The sequence below is a fragment of the Cordyceps militaris genome (assembly GCF_000225605.1).
Source record: "Cordyceps militaris CM01 unplaced genomic scaffold CCM_S00005, whole genome shotgun sequence".
NCBI classification, from domain to species: Eukaryota; Fungi; Ascomycota; class Sordariomycetes; order Hypocreales; family Cordycipitaceae; genus Cordyceps; species Cordyceps militaris.
The window spans coordinates 1,872,744-1,892,328 of NW_006271973.1; the positions used below are offsets into that span (position 1 = coordinate 1,872,744).

The 19,585-nt window shown below is 53.7% G+C and overlaps 4 protein-coding genes across 4 annotated transcripts; 2 read left to right on the forward strand and 2 right to left on the reverse strand.

Annotated features, from left to right (window-relative positions):
* Positions 1 to 1,619: 1,619 nt before the first annotated feature.
* CCM_06944 (uncharacterized protein) lies at positions 1,620 to 1,823 on the reverse strand (the record flags this gene model as incomplete). The annotated part of the gene is made up of 1 exon (XM_006672082.1): positions 1,620 to 1,823. The coding sequence occupies one exon, from the start codon at positions 1,821 to 1,823 to the stop codon at positions 1,620 to 1,622; it is 204 nt and encodes a 67-aa protein (XP_006672145.1).
* A 5,232-nt stretch (positions 1,824 to 7,055) lies between these two features.
* CCM_06945 (protein phosphatase type 1 complex subunit Hex2/Reg1, putative) lies at positions 7,056 to 8,769 on the forward strand (the record flags this gene model as incomplete). The annotated part of the gene is made up of 2 exons (XM_006672083.1): positions 7,056 to 7,744; positions 7,794 to 8,769. The coding sequence occupies 2 exons, from the start codon at positions 7,056 to 7,058 to the stop codon at positions 8,767 to 8,769; spliced, it is 1,665 nt and encodes a 554-aa protein (XP_006672146.1).
* A 1,626-nt stretch (positions 8,770 to 10,395) lies between these two features.
* CCM_06946 (mitochondrial exoribonuclease Cyt-4, putative) lies at positions 10,396 to 13,496 on the reverse strand (the record flags this gene model as incomplete). Its single annotated transcript, XM_006672084.1, has 2 exons — positions 10,396 to 13,370; positions 13,448 to 13,496. The coding sequence occupies 2 exons, from the start codon at positions 13,494 to 13,496 to the stop codon at positions 10,396 to 10,398; spliced, it is 3,024 nt and encodes a 1,007-aa protein (XP_006672147.1).
* Positions 13,497 to 16,388: 2,892 nt separating this feature from the next.
* On the forward strand, positions 16,389 to 18,190 carry CCM_06947 (cell wall glucanase (Scw11), putative; the record flags this gene model as incomplete). Its single annotated transcript, XM_006672085.1, has 2 exons — positions 16,389 to 16,581; positions 16,668 to 18,190. 2 exons carry the CDS (start codon positions 16,389 to 16,391, stop codon positions 18,188 to 18,190), a joined length of 1,716 nt encoding a protein of 571 aa, XP_006672148.1.
* Positions 18,191 to 19,585: the final 1,395 nt, after the last annotated feature.

Genomic DNA, 19,585 nt, shown 5'->3' on the forward strand with positions numbered 1-19,585 from the left:
GTGCAGCTGATCCTCTGTTGCTGGGACCCAATGCATCAACCAGTCTCTCGCGCAGTGGAATGTCATGTTGAAAAAAACGTCCATATCCATGTCAAACTCGATGCGTTGAAAGACACCGGGGGTTGTCCGCAGCTTGTCTGTCATATTCGCGGTATAGGAAGCGGACTCTCTTATCTCTCTCCCTCCACCCTGCCGCCAGTGTCGAATGTGGTCCTCGTCTCTTGGCTGTCTGGTCTGATAATGTCGCAAGGCGAGGGGGCGTCTCGGTCGATGTTTTGCAACGACACGGTCCCAGTCGTCGACCAGTACGGTCCATGTCCATCGTATACCAGCAAGGTGGCATTCAGCGGAGCAGCGCACGCCGGACCGTGATGGGGTTGTCGTAGATTTCAACGACGCGGGTCGGGTTGATCTCCCGGCATCGTTTGAGGATGCGAGGTGCCCGGCTGGGAAGGAAGCGTTGGAGATGGGCGAACCGGATATGGCAGACGTTGGTAGACATTGGCGACGCCGGGTCTGTTTTACCATTCATGGACGAGGTGTTGAACCTGGCACTTTCCAATGACGGGAGGCGAGATACATATGAGATTGAACAAGACTTTCCAGTGAGACATTGGGGCTGAACTCTGAAGAATCAAAAATTGTCTACAAGATATTTACACGTCCTGTACCATATAGAATGCTTTGCAGCTGGTACTACCATGCACTACTTTCCGTTTCAAGCAAGATGGAACCGTCAAGATGGACTCATGCACGTCTCGACGCGTGCTTCGGGTTCGACGTCCAATATTGGACATGCATCCATGGTTCCCGCAGCTGGGGCCATTGGCAGAAGAATCCTTGCCCCATCTCAAGCTCTCGGAAGCTATTCATCGGCGGCCCCAGATGTAAAATGGTCCCACGGCCCGTTTTTTACAGTCGTCCTGCCCGAAGGAGCTGGGCGTTGACAACGCAATCCGCGAGGCTGTGTGGGAGAGAGAGAGAGACAGACTTGGCTTCCCCCGCGTCGTGTCGCATCACCACCCGTCATCAACTCAACTTGCCAATCAATCATCTTTTTTTTTTGGTCATCTACGCGCGTCGCTCCGCATTTTCAAGCCGTGGTTCCGCACATCGGAGCGGTTAGTACGGCGCCAATCTGCCTCTTTTTGTCTTATCATGATACGTCAAAAAAAAAAAAAACAGGTGGCCTATCTACTGGTAGCCCTCCCTCCTTCGCACCGACCGGGCCGACTTGGTCTGGTATCCCGCAACTAGTGGCGTGTGTGCTAAAAAAGATAACAGACACACACACACATTACACGAACTGCCTATCAAGCCTCCCCCCCCTCCCCGCTAGTTTGCGCCTCAATATCATGTCGCATAGATAGAGTACATACATGCATGCATACATACATACATACATGGCCAAGTCCATGGCAAGTAAAGCCCGAGTCCAGACTTGAGAGAGAAGAGAAACCGAACGTGCCGCCGACTATGGAACACCAGCCATTGATACGGTACAGGTACATGCACGCAAACGGAAACACGCCACAATCCACATGGACAGATGGCAAAACCCCTCATTGTCATGGCCTTGCTGCTGCTGCTGCTGCTTCTGCCTCTGCTTCTGTCTTTGCTCATCGAGACCGCATCGCGCTCCCATCGACTCCACCGTCGACGAGGTGTGCGGCTTCAGGTGCCGTTCCATCGCTGCTCTTGTTCCCCAGCGGGGAGGAGGGGGGCGTTCCTTTGGCGATGCAGGGGGGGGTGTGGCCTTGGTCTGGATGGCGACTGCGTGCATGCCAATTGCGTACAAGGCGAATGGACCGTTTTGCATCCATTGCGGTATATTGGTATATTGCTCAAGCAGCCGTCAGCGGTTTCAGGCGCGGGCTAGCTTTGCCAGCCGTGCGTCACAACAACCTCTACTTCTAGAGACTGTGTGCCGCCTTGTAACCATCTATGTAGGTAACTAGTTAGAGCCAAAGGGAAGCTATAACTACGGCAGAGAAAACTGCAATAAACTAGTTAGTTAGGTTGGCTCCGGCGCCAACTGTATCATCATACTCACCACATCATGCAGGCCATCCATGTCGTTAGTAGCGCCACCCAGACCTTAAAATATGCAAGGCTCAATACGTAGAGGGGCCGGGCGAAGAGGCTCATACCTCTCATAGGTTGGCATTTCATCCAATAGCTTTCTTTTTCCTCAAAAGGTAGGCTTCAATACCGGTTGCTGCTGGGTCCAACCTCTTTGCTATTTTATCTCGTACGCGTACATCGAATGAAGGCTATCCCGGCGCCAGACTGTCGCCCTGTCGAATCTTCATATCAAGAAACCGGTCATGGGTCTGAGAATATCAATCAAGGTATAAGCGGAGTTGAAGAGTGGATTCTATGCACATCAACATGGCATCGGTGGATTGCTATTCTTGGTTCCAGTTAGCATGACTCTCTGGTCAACGTCCTTTTACTCTCGACCTGTTTGCAAATGCACTTGTAATCCATCACGATTGGCGCAAAGCTGGATACTGTGGCTGAGCGCTTTCTCGCTCGCCGTGGCTGTCTAGACTGGTTGGAGGCTAGCCTTTGCGACGATCAACAAGCCACGACGGCGACTTGCAACGAAACAAAGAGGTCCAATCGCAATCCCGTTCATGCCTCTTTTCCACTACCGACGGGAAGCAAGAGCATCGAGCCACCGAGGGGGGTACCTTTGCTACGAGCTTTTCTGAGAAGCTTTGTCGAGAAGCTTTGTCGAGAAGCCTTGTCAAGAAGCTTGGCTTAGAAGCTTTGCCTAGAGTATCAGTTCCGACAACTGGCAAAGCTTGTACAGCAAGTCTTGGTGTCATCTGCCACTTAGAATCCATCTGGCCACTAGTTACTCTTGCCATCCGGATGGACGACTCGGCACTGGCGGTGAGAAGCGCTAGGTTGTAGGTTGAGCGCAACACTGACAGCCACAACCTCACACGGGGCGGCATGGCACCATTCATTGGCACAACACGCAAGTTTAGTCTGGTGTGCCTGGCGCAGGCCTAGTCAGTAATAAGCCATACACAATGGTGCCTGGGCTCCCTCTAGCTGGCCAACTGGCCAACGTGTCGCTGCCTTGGAAGCCTGGGTAAGATGCACCGCCTTTTCATTAAATCGAGCCAATGTGACGCTGTACGTGTGGTGTATATGTCTGTACAGGTGTTAGCTGCCAAGAGGGTGGTATCAAGGACCCTTTGTTGGACATGACGTGTGAGTAGCGCGTAAAATGAGGGGTATCGTCTGAGCAAAAGAAGCGGTTCTCGATAGCAAGATAGCAACAATGATATGTACTAGGCAAAAGAAACAGCCATCGTCCGAACAGTTTGCAGTGAGGCGATTGCGGGAGAAATCGGGGCCTGGTGAGCAACACCACGGCCCCGCCTACCGAGGAATACGGGCAGGTGGATCACGCAAGGTCGTGCTTCACCGGAGACAAATGCAGTGTAAATAACAGACATTGTACAGATGACATGCATGCAGAACTGGGGCTTCTGGGGCTTCTGGCGTGTCGCGTGCGAATCGGATAATTGCAGCCCGAGGGTGGGCAGTTATGGAGCGATGGTGCAAGCCGGAGTGATGTGATGGTAATGTGCTCGCAACAAGCACGTAGCGGCTATCACAATGGAAGTGAGGCGAGTTGGCTGAGGGAAAAATCGGAGGCTAGTCATGGTAGATTGGTGCAGAGGCGGGCTAACTTAGTTAAATGTTGAAAGAAGAGGGTGACGGGAGTCGGAACACGGAAAACGATGAAAATCGAGATAGTTGGTCCGAGCATGGCTTGACGTTTGTGGGCACAGCAGCAGCGCTCTAGGAGGGCCGTCTGGATGGAGATCGTGTTCAGGGGTGGGAAGAGATGACAGGCCGGGGTTGGTCGATGTCGTGATTGTCCGTTGCAGCGGAGATGGTTGATGGAGAAAGAATTGACGAAGGAGAAGAAGGAGTTGGAGTTGCGAGGTGGGATGCCAGTGGGATGCCAAGTTGGACAATCAAGGCTGTGACGGAAGGGGGGCTGCTTTCAGTGGATCGGAGCTCCATGGCCGGTGAGGAGCCGCTGTAGACTGCCGATTTACAGGGTCTACCTCAGTGGAGGCAGGCGCTAAAGGGTCCTGTAGGGTCCTGTATTATTCATAATTTATAGCACACCATCTCTACGGATAGTGCCAACCACCAAAGTCGAGGCATCGAGGACAACGGGACTGCAGACGAGGCTGCAGGATGCAGCTACTAGGTAGGTACATGTAGAAAATTTGCATGTTGCCCCGCCGAGGCAAAGAAAAACATGAGATGGACCCGGCCGAGGACTTGCTGCGTGTTTTGGGCTTGTGGTACATAGAATAATATGCCCAGGACTGCCAAAGAATGAGGCACATGTCGTTGTGACTAGGCACCTACACCCACTGTAGGTACCTATACAGTTTCTGGATTCACTGACAGATGCGCCACCCGCCGCCGCCCCTCGTCCCCGCCGCTATAATAAATGGGATGAGAAATGTTATTTGGTATCCAACGGTGGCATGTCGAAGCAATAACCAAGCCACAGGACGAAACGTGACAAAATGTACGCGTTTTGCTGTTGGGACTTCTCGTTGGACATTCCTGTCAAAAGCCAAGTTGACGCCAAAGCCAGCCCAACTTCCAAAACACAACAACGAAGAGGAAAAAGGGAGAGCTCAAGCAAAGCTCACCAAGACGGGAAAGAAGCGAGTTCATCTCACAGCGTCATGGCACAAAGCAGAATTTTCAACAGCGGATACTACCTATTATTCCCGCGCATGTGTGTCTAGCTAGCCACGATTGGCAATAAGTTAGGTACACTGGCAGGCCGTGGCAAAGCGAGCCTCTCTCTTCTCGGAGGGCCGGCAAGCCCCGCCAGCCTGCAGCAGAGCACAGGTGAGAGTGCTCACCATACCAGCCATGCCAGGGGACGAATAACAATTAGAGGATGCAAGGAGAAGCAAAAGAAAAAAAACCGCTTCTTTTTTCTTTTGAGAATTTCCATCAGGAACGTCCTAACTATCCCTGCTAGCCTAAACTAGTTATTTTCTCGGTGTTATTTTTTGGCTGGTCGCGAACTGACCAAGCCTAGCGCCCATGCCGAACTGGGGCTATGCGGAAGTGTTGCGATCCATAGAGGCTTGCGAATAAGAGGAAGACGAGGCCAAGGCGCGGAAGCATTTAAAATCGTACAAATGATGAAAGAAAGTAGCCGATGGTGAATGATTCCTCATGATCTTGTCCACTTGTAGTCGTGTCGTCCTTGTTGTGCTTGAACCCTGATGTGCTGATAGTAGGCGACAAGCGAGTCAGGCAAACCCATTTGGTCGGTTTCGTTTGCAGCCAGGATTCCCCGCTTCCGGGGAGTGTGGTGTGTGCCCGACTGAACACTTTTTTTTTCTTTTTACAGGGCACCAGGGTACGCTGGGGAAAGCCTGCAAGTACACGCTTGACGCACGCTGCATCGAAAAGGACGAGAACAAGGCAACATACGAGACAATTGGTCTGAGGCTTCCTACACGCCAGCCAGGAAGACTTGGCCATGTTGCCTTTTATCAGTTTCATGGTCCATCATGCGATGCGCCGGCCGCGCTAACTACGCTCACGCCCTCGCGTCCGACCTTGTAGCCGTTCTGTAATTTGTAGGTTAGGTAGGTACAGCTAGGCTGCATACGCCAAGTTACCGCAAGCTGCAGCCTGCAGCCGGCTACGACCAACTGCCAGGCATCCGGAGACACGGCTGGTGCAAGCAGAATCGGCCAGTGTGCCACTCTGCGTGCGATAGAACATTGTACAGTGCACTACGTACAGTGGCTTCAACCGTTAACACGGTGTACAATGCTGGCCCACCCACACATCGCTCCAGCGCACGTTACGAGCCAGTCCAACCTTTCACCACTCGCTGCCCACGATGTCCATGCCATGGTTCTGGCTGCACATCCAACACTTGATCACTCCCAACTAGTGCCGAAAAAAAGAAGCCGTCCATCCTTGATGCTCCAGGCTGGTCCTCCATGTACCGGTACCCGGTCCTAACTAGCCTCCGTCTCCAGTTTCTAAACAGGTGCCGTTTGGTCGTCCGCTGGCAAATGCCCAGTGCCCAGATGGCGGCGGTCTAGCCCAGGCCTCACCCCACTGTAGTTGTCCCCTATCCTGGCGCGCCCGGCCACCCCCCTCCTCTCTCCTCTCCCTCCAGCCTACGGCAGCTTCCAGGCCCTGTTTTAGTGCTGTGCCAGCCGTCCATAGTGCCACGCGTGCCCACGCTGGCACGCCACGCCAAGGTACCTCTCAGCCCTCAGCTCCGCCTGCAGCTTCCCAGGTACCACTTTGCCTCTCCAGGTTCCCAACACCTTCCCCCAGCCCTTCCCCCAGCGCCTCTCTGCCACAATGTCAGTGCCACCCCGTGTGCCGCTTTTTGGCTCCTTCCCTTGCCTCCTCCCTCAACAACCCCCCCCCCTCTCCCCCGGAACCCCCCCGTAGCCCGCGCCCCCGAAATCTCTTCAAACTCTCGCCTACCGACCCTTTCCTGCAAACTCTTTTGCTTCTTCCCACCTCTCTTGTTCTAATTCTTCTTCCTCTTATTTCTTCTCATCTCTCCCAATCCCCCCCGGCCATCGCCCATTCTCTCGTTTGTCGACACCATTCTTCTCTCCAGTCTCCTCTAGCCGACACCACTTCTCCACAAACACCAACACCAACAAACACACCCCCGTCGCTGCGCCGTGCGTCACAGCCTGCATACACGCTACTACAACTCTACCACTCTACTACCACTCGAACGACCTCTTTCTCTTTGCCTGTAGAAGCACACGTCCTACAACACCGTCACCTCTGGCGCAAACCGGCTTATCATCCCCGTCTCAGACGCCCACGCGCGACGTTTTTGTTATCTTGCCTGTTTGCACCTCTCGACACACGGACATACCTCACTTGTGCGGCCGCCGGCCCTGTGTCGACGCTCTCCAATGATTCTCTAATCCTTCCGCCTCACCCGTCTACGCTTGAACCCGACGCATTATCACGTCTGCAACGCTCTTCCAGCCATGGCTGTCGTTATTTCTTCAGAAGACAATTACTTTTCGTCGTCTTCCCTGCGGCGCTCTGCTTCCCAAACAAAGTTCGACCCGTCTACCTTCAGCACCTCGACAAACAAGATTCATTCAAGCTACGACCCTTCCTCCAAGTCTTCCTCTGAATCCGACGCCTCTTCTGTACCCTCATCACCCAGAACAATCCATGCCGAAGCGACCGATCTCTCTTACTCCTCTACCCCCGCCACCAATCTCTCAATAGCCTCCGACTTTGATGACGCTCCGCCCCTCGACGACTCACCTGAGGATCACTTTGGACTACCGCCCTTTTCAGATGAAAAGTACTACATGCATCCCCATCTCGGCTACGACAATGACGAAGACGATGGCGCCGTCGACAAGGCCCCTTCCGCCCAATCCTACTGCGCCGTCGACGACTCGTCAGAGAGCACCTCTCGCCCTGAAACACCCGAGCTCGCCAAGCACGCCGAGGACGATACCACCATTGCTAGCAAGCCCTCGAGACAGGTCGACTACCTCTCTCACGACTGGAAGGAAGAGGACATCTGGACCTCGTGGCGCTACATTGTTACCCGCAGGGGCGAGGTAGCCAACTCGGCCCGTCTCGAGAATGCTTCGTGGCGGACCTGGATGAAGGCTAAGCACAACCTCAAGACCATTTCCCCAGAGTCCCTCAATTGGTAAGTCGACACGTCGCCAGGCTACACAACCCTCCTAACCATCTTCAAGGCTCAAGGACTGTGATGTAACATGGCTTTACGGACCTTTACAGTGCAAGCCCGGGCATCTATATGGCACCCACACCGAACCCTGCAGCTCTGCCTTGTCCAAAACTGACTCTCTCATCAACTTGCAAAAGAAGCCTATTCTCAAGAAGAGAAGCATGTCGGAAGTTATGCTACAGCGTTCTATTCTCTCCGCCTCCCTCCTTAAGCAGGCGGCTGCGGCGGTCCATGCCCAGGAGCGCAGAGGCATACTGACTAACAAGTCAAAGCCGGACGACTATATTGCCGTTCCCCTATCATCTCGTCACCTGAGCGTCACTAGCAACAGCACTGCCGAATCAATAGACTCGTCAGGTCTGTCATCGCCCTGCAACGAGCGCAAGCACATCCACTTTAATGAAAAGGTTGAACAGTGTATCGCCGTAGAGATCAAGGGCGATGACGAGGATATTGGCATGGAGGCGTTCGATGATGGCGAACAGGACAGCGATTCCGATGACGGCTTTATGATGAAGCGGGTTAAATCCAAGAAGCGCAGCATCCCCGCTCGCAAGATCAAGAGCAAGCGCAGCGCCGGCTGTGAGACGATTGCCACACTACCCCCGACGACGCTCAAGTACCGTGGGGACACGCCAGAGCCTCTGGAGACGGCCATGAAGCACAGCCGCAGCCCGATTTTGTCACCGTCATCTTCACAAGAGACGCTTCGCCCAACCAAACAGGCTAACCGCTTCTACTTTGGAGAGGAAGATGACGAGGACAACGACACTTCGGTGATTGGTTCCGGCTGGCGCTCACCACCCATGGAGAGCGCACCGACTGAGTCGAGCGGCCTGCACCGTACATCATCGGGCATGCTGATGCCCTACGAGGCTGGTGAGAACCCCACCGGCGAGGGCATCATTGGTCGTGTCATTGATACCGTCAATACGGCACGGGATATTGCTCACGTCATCTGGAACGTGGGCTGGAGAAAATGAAATGCCTAGTTTGGCATGTCTTGACGATGCTGCATAAAAGGCGGCCCTTAATATTCATGTGCGGTTCAACGGCCTGCATGCACACTTACGACTTTTCCCTTATTCATCTTCATTTTCATTTTCCGTCTTGGATACCACAAAATCGAGCTCGGCGAAGCGGCTGGTCTATCTTATTTTTACTCATTTTATCTCATTCATTTTGGTGTTTGGTTACGGTAGCATATCGGCAGCCACCTGTCTACATTACTACTATTTGTTTTCTCACCCTCTCTGCCTTGAACTGGAATATTTCTGCGACCAGAGAAGACGACAAACTCAGTCGATGGCATGGCACGTTTTACGATTACGGGACACACAGAACGATCAAAAGACAACCACCCCAGGGATACTATACTCATTTACTGGAAAGAGGAGGACACACGAACAGGGTTTGGTTGCAGAGCGGTCTGTGGAAGAGGAGCCCTAGAAAAAAAAAGAGCAAAGTGGCGGTCACGCGCATTTTTTTTTTCTTGGTTGATTGTATTTGGCTTGTCTCTATTAGTATTACCATTTTTATTTTTGTTGAGGTGCGGGGAACTTGGTCCCTTGTCCAAGGCGTGGCGCAGGTTTTTTTTGCTTGTTGAATACAAAGCGGCATTGATTATTGCATCATTCAAAGACGTTAGCAGGCTATGAATGAGATGGCCTTGCTGCGCGGTCTTGTTACGTCTCGTAGGTGAAGATGTCCAACTACATGTGCTGCATCTCTTGGACTGCCTTGGCTTCAGGCCGCCGTACCTGACACTAGCCAGAGACCAACGCTGCTCTTTCTCACCGACCTTTTTTTTTTTTCATATTGAGAGTGATACGAGGTTGCACATGGATGCGTACGCGCCTTGCTTGCGTGGGCCATTCGTGAGGGCATCTGCCTGGCCCCCCCTCCCTTTGGCTGGGCGTGATCAGGGCCTTGCATAACCGTGGGGTCGATATCGTTGTTCCATCTGCCCACCCCCAAACCCCAAGGAGGGTGTTGTTGTGGGAGCTTTATCGGGTACAGCAGAGGATGAAACGAAGCAGGCCTATTTGCGATAACAGTGAATTGATACAGGTAGCTATAATACATTTTAGTGTACACTCCTAGTCTATTCTATTCTTACATGTGCCTTTTTTTCTTGTTGCAAAACATATCCCGTTGTAAATGCTGTTCAAATCGACGAATGATACAGTGCTGTTGAAACTGTGCAGTGATAACCCCTCTCCCCACGGGGCAGAGCAGGGGAGGGGCCCCTCCCCCGCGCAATACCTTCCAGTTGGGTTAGGTTTTTGTTCAACCCCCCCTGTGGCCCCAGTTTTCTTTTATCGGGGGCCAGTGGTCACCTGATGCCCTACTTCATGTTCTGGTCGAGAAAACGTCATGCCGTCCCCAGTGGCGATTTCTGATTTGCGGTAAAGCATGAAAATCGGACCAATGGTTGCCTTTAGAAAGCTTGATTGCCTTTTTTTTTTGTTGGGGAGATATCGTCACGTTGCCGCCCCATGACAACAACCTTTGGACCCTGGACCAGGTGACGATGCCTGACTAGCGCTTTCAATGCAACCAGTTTGCCTATCAGCCTAGTGTACCAGGGGGTGCTGATACTAGTAGTATCACTGCGCCATGGTCCGCAGGCCATCGTCGACACTCTGCTCAGCTGCGGCCGCCGTTGGACTGAGACGGCGCAGTGCCCGGACCATGATCTGGCCTGCGTGCACGTTGACGTCGGTCAGTGCCACCTCGAAGCGCTCGGCTATGCCGACGTCCTTGATGAGCGCGCGCCCGTCGAGGCCGTCAACGTCCATGATGGCGTCGAGCCCAAACAAGTCCAGGTGGCCGAGCAGGCCCTCGCGCAGCCGCATGTCCACCGTGAAGACGATGCGCGACGGCAGCGTCCCATCGTACCGCCACGCGCGCGCCACGGCCAGCAACATCCAGTCCGACGCCGACCGGCTGACCGCCCGTCCGAGCTTCTCGCGCAGCTGCAGCAGCGGCAGCGTGTCGGCGAGCTGCCGCCGCGAGAACGCCAGCACCTCGTCCATCTCGTCCACCGCCAGCCGTCGCCCATCAGTCGCCCGCTCGTGCGCCAGCGCCGCGTGCACCTGCCAGTGCACCAGCAGGTCGCCGTACCGCCGCAGCGGCGACGTCGCCTTGGTGTACATGCCCAGGCCCAGCAAAAAGTACGGCCCAGGCTGCGCCGCGAGCTCAATGCCTCCCGTGAACCGTCCCAGCTCCACCCGCTGCGACATGCTCGGCTCGATACCCCGCGCGATGAGCGGATACAGTTCCCGCTGCGCAAAGGCCAGCGCCTCGGCATGATGCGCGCCCATGTAGGCATCTCGCCGGTACGGCACACTAATCTGTCGGTCCGCGCACCAGCGCGCCGCAATTTCGCCGGCGAGCACCATTGAATTGCTCACCAAAGCCGATCCGTTGCTCGACTCCATACCGATGTGGATATAAGGATCGGCTGGAATCGAAATCTCGTCGGCGCCGGCGGCTGGCGGGCTCGGGTCAAACTGTACAGAGACTGCCGGACGCGGGAAAAAATATGGCCATGCTCCTTTTTGAAGTCGCTTATCCTTGACCGCTTTTGTAAGCTCGTAAAGTAGCAGCACGTCATCTTGCTGCGCCTGGTCTAGATCTTTGGCGAGTACCATTTTGCGCCCGGGTTCAACGTCGGAAGTTGCTCGTTTTTCTCCTACCGCTAGCTCTGTGCCTTGTGCAAGTTTCCGACGTGGCTCTAGACAGAATCGCGATACGTCCTCTGGCTCCATGTAGACAACGTTGCGCAGCGTATTCGGCTCAATCTTGTAGTCGAGCACCTCGCCACGACGGTTCACCTTGGCGCTGAAAGTAAGCGCTGGACAGTCTTTCTTTAAAGAGTACTCCTCCACGAGGCTCTTCGATGCGTAGTCGCCTTCATCGCTGCCGAGCTCAGCTGGCAGCATAGCTTGAAAGTGGCCAGCAAGATAAATATTGTCCGGGATAAGCTCCATGTATTTGCAAAGTTCCGAGTTTGGTTTGATGCCAGATGCCGGGTCAGCTGCGTGTACGTGGATCCAGAACTCGTCCTTATTGCCAGTCCGTTCCACCGAGATGCCATCATCAATTACCCTTGTACTCGTGCCATCGATGCAAAACACTGGAGCAGTAACATCTTGGCGGGCGCCGGCCGCAATATCGGGCCTCCTCGACGCCTCAATGCTTGGCTCATCACGCTTCAATCCTGCGCCCGGCACGATTTTGGTGCCAGGAAAACGCACTTTGTACCGAGATGGGATTTCCCACGGCATGATGTGCCCAATCTCTTGCAGAAATGTCCATGCCGTTGACTGGTTGAGGGGCATGTTGTCGTACACCCCAAGTGCCCTCAAGATCATGGCCCCGTTGGAATGCAGTCTTGCACTTGATTCAAAGAGCCCATAGCTTGCCCAAAGCTCGAGAAATTGAATCACATCTTTGCTAACAGGCATCCATTCCAGTTTAGGGATTGTACCGCCATTGGATGGCTTCAAAATTCCGTACGGGGTAATATCGCGGATCTTGCGGCTGTTTTGCACAGCCGTGCGGGCCTGGTCAATGAATTTGCTCAATGCTGTTTTGCTTAACTCGGCTTCGCTGCCTGTGAGCATACTCTTGGACATGACAACCGTGTATTGTCGCACCAGCAGGGCTACCTTTTCGACGATGCTAGTCTGGTCAGGTGGGAAGACTTCGTATAGCTGATCTCGTCTGTGGAGCGCACGAGAGGAGCTGATGGGCTGGAAGCCGAATTCATGGCGGGTCAAGGCCAAATGCACAGCGTACAGGGCTGCTGTCGGGACCTCCCCATCCACTTGCATCGATTCGGGAAGCAGCGCGTTGGCCATCTGGAACAAACTCATATAGCGAACACGATTAGTAGAAGAGAGTACCTTGTGTGCAGCGTCGAGGCTTGCTAGATTTCGCTGATAGGCAGCCTCGGCCTCGGCCCGAAAAGCATCCATCTTCTCGATCAAGACTTTGGCATCTTCTCGCGACGGCCCGCTTTCCTCCTCCTTCATCTTTTCAAAGTCTTCGACAGTCAAATCTGCCGATAGCTGCGATAGTACGGGTTTCAGTTCTGCGGGCTTGACAAAATTTGACACGGTAAAGAGCGAAGAGAAGCCTCGAGATATATTCCAGCTACCGTTGGAAGCGTAGAAGTGGTTTCGCTCTCCATAGTAGCCGAGATAGATTGCCAAAAGTGGCATGCGAGAGCCGGAAGTTCGAAGCTCAACTAGATCGCCCGGTTTCGCTGTATCTGTGCCCACAATTGAATGCTCATCACGCTCAAGATTGAATTCCATGGCAGAGCCAGTTTGGGAACCAACTGGCCCAGCTTTTAGGTTGCTCAGATTTGTGGCTTTCGAGACCTGAGTGCGACTCATATTATTGGACATGGTGCCGTAAAGATTGGCGTCTGAAAGCATCTTTGGCGCCTTTTTGCTGTCATTCTCTTGCACCCAGTACTGCAGCCGTTCCCTCACTGGTAATTCGGGAATGCTTTCTGGGTTAAGAATTAGGGTAGATGGAATGTTGTTCTTTCCGAACCTGTGGCTCTTCTCTTCATTCGCACGTGTTGCAAAGCATTTCTAGAAAAAGTTAGCATTGTTGTGGCACGGAGCTCCGGCGTAAACGTACTCCTGAGTGTGTCACCAGGTATGGCGATTTCGCACGTCCGGGTCGCCATGATGGCGGAAAGGATATATTACTACATGTCCGGCAACGGAATTGCCTTCCAGAGATGCGTAACATTTCGAGTTGGCCAATAGTATGACCTAGCCTCATAGGAGATGGGTTAGCATGTCGTCAAAAAATCTACCCGCAAAATGCATCAGACGACACGAGATCACGTGACAACGAAATTTCGCGTTTGTGAATGGCAAGCTGCAACTGTGTCGACCGATAACAGGCAATTAGGTTTTTAGTCTCATAGTCTCAATCAAATTTCTACTTGTTTAACTGCAGCAAAATTGCGATGGCTGCTTTCTTCTGTGAGTAGCTATACTCGAAAACCTCGCCTGGCGTGGCCGCGCACTTTGCCCCTGAGCACAGGCGGTCTATGTAACTATTTGTCGAACTATCAGCAGTAATCTGTACGGAGTACGAATTACGACTTGGTTATATTTGAAGTGGATGCGGACGGCTGACATGTTTCATAGGGTGATGGCAAGGCGAAGATGCAGATGAAGAAACACGTAGGTACAAGGGGCCACTCCTTATCACTGGCTACTGATAATTACAGCGATAATACCCGGACGGGATTCTCGATTCTCGACCGGGCTACCAAAGAGCCACTTTCGCTGGCACGAAGATCAGGGGCGGCTGGGTCTTAATCGGAGACTAGCATGGCATGGCGATGGTGATTGCAGGCAAAATGTCCGGGGGAGTTCATTCCAGTGTCAGGCTGTCAACGGGCGCGAACAGCCGTCACAGTTTGCGCCCGACAATTGAAGCCCAGCTCAGTACGCGGTGCCCGAGTTGACCGGTATTAACTAGTTAGCTAGTTAGTTTGACGAATCGGCTGTAATTGTACCAGACAGATGGTCTCATTTCGACCTTGCATCTCTGTGTGGGGCGCTTACGCAGGTACGGGCTTGATGTCTCGCTAGCTTCCAGTCAGTTCCATTGTTATGTTGGAATATGTACCGAGTCTCGACAGTGATGGTGCCGAGGGTTGGCGGGTGGCGATTTGAGGACATGGGAATTTGGACGCGCTCTGCACACCTGGGCACATGACACGACAACGGTGGGAGACAAGAAAACCTGCGATAGTAGCGCAAGTCTGTCGCGAAGCGGTAAAGGGAGCAAAATGGCAGGCGCAGTAATTGCCGTGCCAAATATAGCGTGGCAGTGCCGGAGAATAACAAGCCACAGTCAGCACCCCGGCTCGGATTGTCGGACGGCAACGACGGTGAAGGGAAATTCTGTGCAAAATCTGCACTTGGGGTTCCACGCGCGGGCAGATGGAAAGGACTTGACGTTGACGAAAGTAACTACAGGGTAATTTGTAATTGGTACAGTAACCAGAATGCGAGGCTTTCGAGTCAACGCTGTAGCTCGGTTTCACCGGTATTCAGCGCCGAGAAGCTGCAAATCAACAGTGACAATGGAGCACAGGATTTTCTCCTTTGCAGCCACATCGGAAAACTCGATCGATGGCGCGAGGTGGAAACGTCGCTCATTGGTATTGGTATTGCATCAAAACGCTGTACCGTCTCACAGTCTGGGGCGGCTCAAGACGAAAGACTAACTATTACAGGTAATTAATAATAGTACTCCAAAGCGAATAATACCAGCAAGCACAAGCGAGAAATTATAAATTATGGAAAATAATGCATAGGAACAAAGCCGCCACTAAGAGTCCAGTCCCACTACCTAATTAAAAATTCATGCTCTACGATGGATTGTCTGGGGATCCTTACCCAATAGAGCACCGCCTTGGACGCTTGGGCGAAACCTGTTCCTGAACCTTGCCTCATTGGGCACGCTAACAATGGTATGGGTCTCGGGCTGACAAGAACACTGTATAACCTGTATAACCTACCTACGGATACCTACCTCCCACCAGGTACCTACCTAGGAGGTACAAAGGGCGGTCGATAGGGGGACATGGGGAGACGAGTGTTGCGGTCAGAGGCGAAACAGGTGAATAGGGGACTCAAAAACAAAGAGCAGGGAAGATATGTACATACTACCGGTACGAATTACGCGGTACGGATTACGGTTCGTTCGATACGGACCGTCGAAAGGGGACACAACCAGCTCGATCCATCTCATTTCCCCAGCAAATACGACGGCCAGCCATTCATTTGAGCGCCTCCTGAGAGTCGCAATGAGAGGTTGGCAGCGCAATCTGCAGCAGTAACTAGTTAGCGGACAGGCTTCTTCGTACCACAGGCTACCGAGGAAGCCCCCTTTTGCGTGGCGGCAAACGGCAAATTAGCAGGCGGTCCACCCCCCTAATTGGACTCTTGAAGGCTTCGCGAATGCTGTCTCCAGTTCCAGAGCACGGTAACTACCTACCTAATAACTAGCACCTTGGCAAGGCCGTTACCCATTGCCAGCCCATGTCTTTTGTCCATAGTGACTGGTAGGCCTGCTTGGTTGGCGGCAGAACCAAGTGGGACACGAGGCACAACACCAAGCATGGATCCGTTTGCTCCGACCACAGGATTCGTGAACCACGGGCTGCACACCCTGCACACCCACTTCTCCTCCATGCCACCCCTGCTCCGGCTGCCAGACCAAAAGCCAAGGTTCTGGTGAAATGCGAATGGGAACTGGGGGCAAATGGCTGATACCCAGGCGCGCCGCTACTGCACCAAGCCCTCGCCGCCGCTCGGTCCAGAAGAAATAATAATAGTCGCCCACCTGCCGCCTTTCCGTTTGATCTTCTCACTTCTTCCCTCCTCCTCCTTACGAACCGTCCATCCAATTCGAGGTCGTACCTGAAAGCTCCTTGCAGCCTTTCGTCCTTTCGTTGACTTCTATTCTATCCTCTCTTACCGCTTCACTCATTTAGCGGGCATTCTTTCTTTACTTCTTTTTCACGACTTCGAACAGGTTTCCCACTTTCACCATGAAGGCCACTTTCTTCGCCGCCGCCGCGGCCATGGCTGGTGCCGCCAGCGCCAACAACCACCGCCACGCTCACCAGAAGTTTGCCAAGCGCGGCCATGCTGCCAGTACTGGCTTCCCCATCGCCGCCACCGGCGAGGTTTGCCTGCCCGGCTGCACCACCATCTGGAAGACCATCACCGGCGAGGCCACCCGTATGTTGCGCGCCAGCCTCTCTCCCCTCCCCCCTCAAGACGGGCTCCGTCGCCAAAAACAACCGCCCCAGACTAACACGCACCAGTCGTCCCTGTCACCGTCACCACCGTGACCTCGACCTCGACCAACACCTCAACCGTCACAATCACACCCAGCCCTACCTCGGTCTCGGTCCCTGTCCAGACCAAGACCGTCGTCGTCGTCCCTACCCCCGAGGTCCAGCGCTGCCCTACCCCCGGCACATACACCTTCCCGGCCACGACCATGACCGTCACTGACACCACCACCGTCTGCGGCGCCACCACCACCAAGGTTCCCGCCGGTACTCACACCGTCGGCGGTGTCACGACTGTTGTCACGACCCTGACCACTGTTACTTGCCCCGTCGCTACTGTCGTCACCAACGGCGGCGTCGCCACCAGCACCATCAGCCTGACCGAGTACGTCTGCCCCACCGCCGGTACCTACACCATCGGTGCCCATACCACCGCCATCGCCACCGAGACTGTCATTGTCTACCCCACGCCCACCGTCATTGCTCCTGGCACCTACACCAAGCCCGAGGTTGTCGTGACCGCCACCGTGACCGACTACGTGACCGTCTGCCCCTTCACCAGCTCCGGCCTCCCCACCGCCACGCCTACTCCCGTTGCCATCAGCACCCCCGTCCCTGCTCCTGCCGTCAGCACTGCTACCCCTGTCCCTGCTGCCCCCAGCTCGGTCGCTCCTAGCTCGGTCGCCCCGAGCTCTGCTGCCCCTAGCGCTTCTGCTCCCGCCGCCCCTGGAACTAGCAAGACTGAGGTCAAGGGCACTAACGATCACTTCGCCATTACCTACGGCCCGTACGACAGCGCCACCGGTAACTGCAAGTCCGGCGACCAGGTCAAGAAGGACATTTCTCAGATCAAGGCGGCCGGTTTCCAGGCTGTCCGTATCTACGGCACCGACTGCGACACCCTCGTCAACGTTGTCCCCGCCTGTGTCTCGCAGGGTCTCCAGATCATTGCCGGTGTCTTTGTCAAGCCCGGTCAGCAGTGCTCCATCAACACCCCCGAGGTCAAGAAGCAGGTCGATGACCTCGTTGCCATGAACAACTGGGATGCCATCCGCCTGCTCGTCGTCAGCAACGAGTCCATCATGAACGGCATCTGCTCCGCCTCTGAGCTCGTCCAGCTCATCAAGGATGTCAAGGCCCAGTGCTCCGGCTACCAGGGCCCCGTCACCATTGCCGAGACGCTCAACATCTGGCAGCGCCAGGATGTCGCTGACAGCCTGTGCCCCCTTGTCGACGTTGTCGGCGCCAACATTCACGCCTTCTTCAACCCCAACGTCGACGCCTCGGGCGCCGGTGTCTTTGTCAAGGGCCAGATGGACATTCTCCAGGGCATCTGCGGCAAGAACGTCATCAACCTTGAGACTGGCTGGAAGAACGATGGCGCTTGCAACGGCAAGGCCTGCCCCGGTGCCGCGGACCAGTCCAAGGCCATTAGCTCCATCCGCAAGACCTGCGGTGACGCGTCCGTCTTCTTCTCCTTTGACAACGAGGGCTGGAAGCCCCAGGCTGACCAGCGCTGGGGTCTCGGTGCCATCTTCAACTTCTCCCAGTAAATACAACTAAAAGGAAAAGAAAGACACCAGTTGCCCTTTACCGGCCAAAGCACATAATTGACATGCCTGCTACGTCCCTCATCCTCCCTCGCGGGCAGGATCAAAAAAACGTCGTGCGCAATTTTTTCTTGTTTATAAGAGCGCAGCAGCCTGCACATTACCTCTGGATACTTTATTTTTGCTGCCGATATTGTATAATGGGGGAACAGCCTCGTCAAGTTCTATACATATAAAACTTTTTTTTTTCCCAATGGGTTCCGCACTGTTGTCATGTATGTTCGTGGAAGAGTTGGCTTTGAGCATGATTCTAATGACTTTGTCAAATTAATTTACTTCTTTCATCACACCTCATCTCCATTGGCTACGTTACCGGGCCTGTGCTGTCGTACCTGGCTGCACGTCTCGATACCGCCCCCTTTTGACGGGCGGCTGCATCGTGGCGTTTCCGACTACCGAGCAACTACCGCTCACATGCAAGGTGACAAGACAACTCGACAACCAAAAAAAGGCGGACTAGTTATGTACATGTCGCAGGGGTCCTGTCTTGTTTCCCTTTTTTTCCTTTTTTTTCTTGGTCATCTCCCTTTTTCTTTTCCCTCTGTAGATGAAACCCCGCCCAGGCTTTATTTTTAGCCTTCCTTCTCTCGCGTGTGTTCCAATATCAACTGATTTTTTCTTCTACGGCCCGCGTGTGCACCCCCTTGCATATGCCAACTGTCATTCGACTTTTTTTTTCTTCTTTTTTTCTTCTCCTTTTTGTTATTGCCTTAAGGGCAGGCAAACGGATGCTACAAATGCATATCAAACGGTCAGCAAAACAAGACTTACCCAGCAGCCAGGGAGGACAAGTCAACATACTGGTTGTACACAACCCTCGGTTTCATGGTTCAAAAAAGTACACAAGGAAGAAAATAGGCCGCCTCCTAAGCTGGCCGGGTATGAATCTGATATTTTTTTCTCCAATTGAAAACTCATTCTTCTACACTGAGAGAGATCGACATTCACCACATTGCCTTCAATCTTGACACGTTTGATGCAACCAAAAAAAAGTCTAGAGTAAACAAAAATGCTTGGCCACCCCAGGCCGCTGTCGCCCGAGCATGCTGGCGAAAGAGACTGAGTCACCGACAGAGCGGAACTCGACATCAACGTGTCCAAACTGCCAGCGACACCAACACCGATGGCAGTTTGGCCACGTTGGTGTCCAGTTGCGCTCCGTCAGTGACTGCTTTGCCGGAATGCTCGGGCGACAGCGGCAAAATAATAAACCCGCTGTATAGAAATCATCCGATAATCGCTCCCATAAGTTGATGCAGATGAGGAAGGAACGAGTTTTTTTTTCTCCAGCGACGTCGCGTCGTAAAAGTCTCGTCCCATCCTGTGAATGAAGGGGGG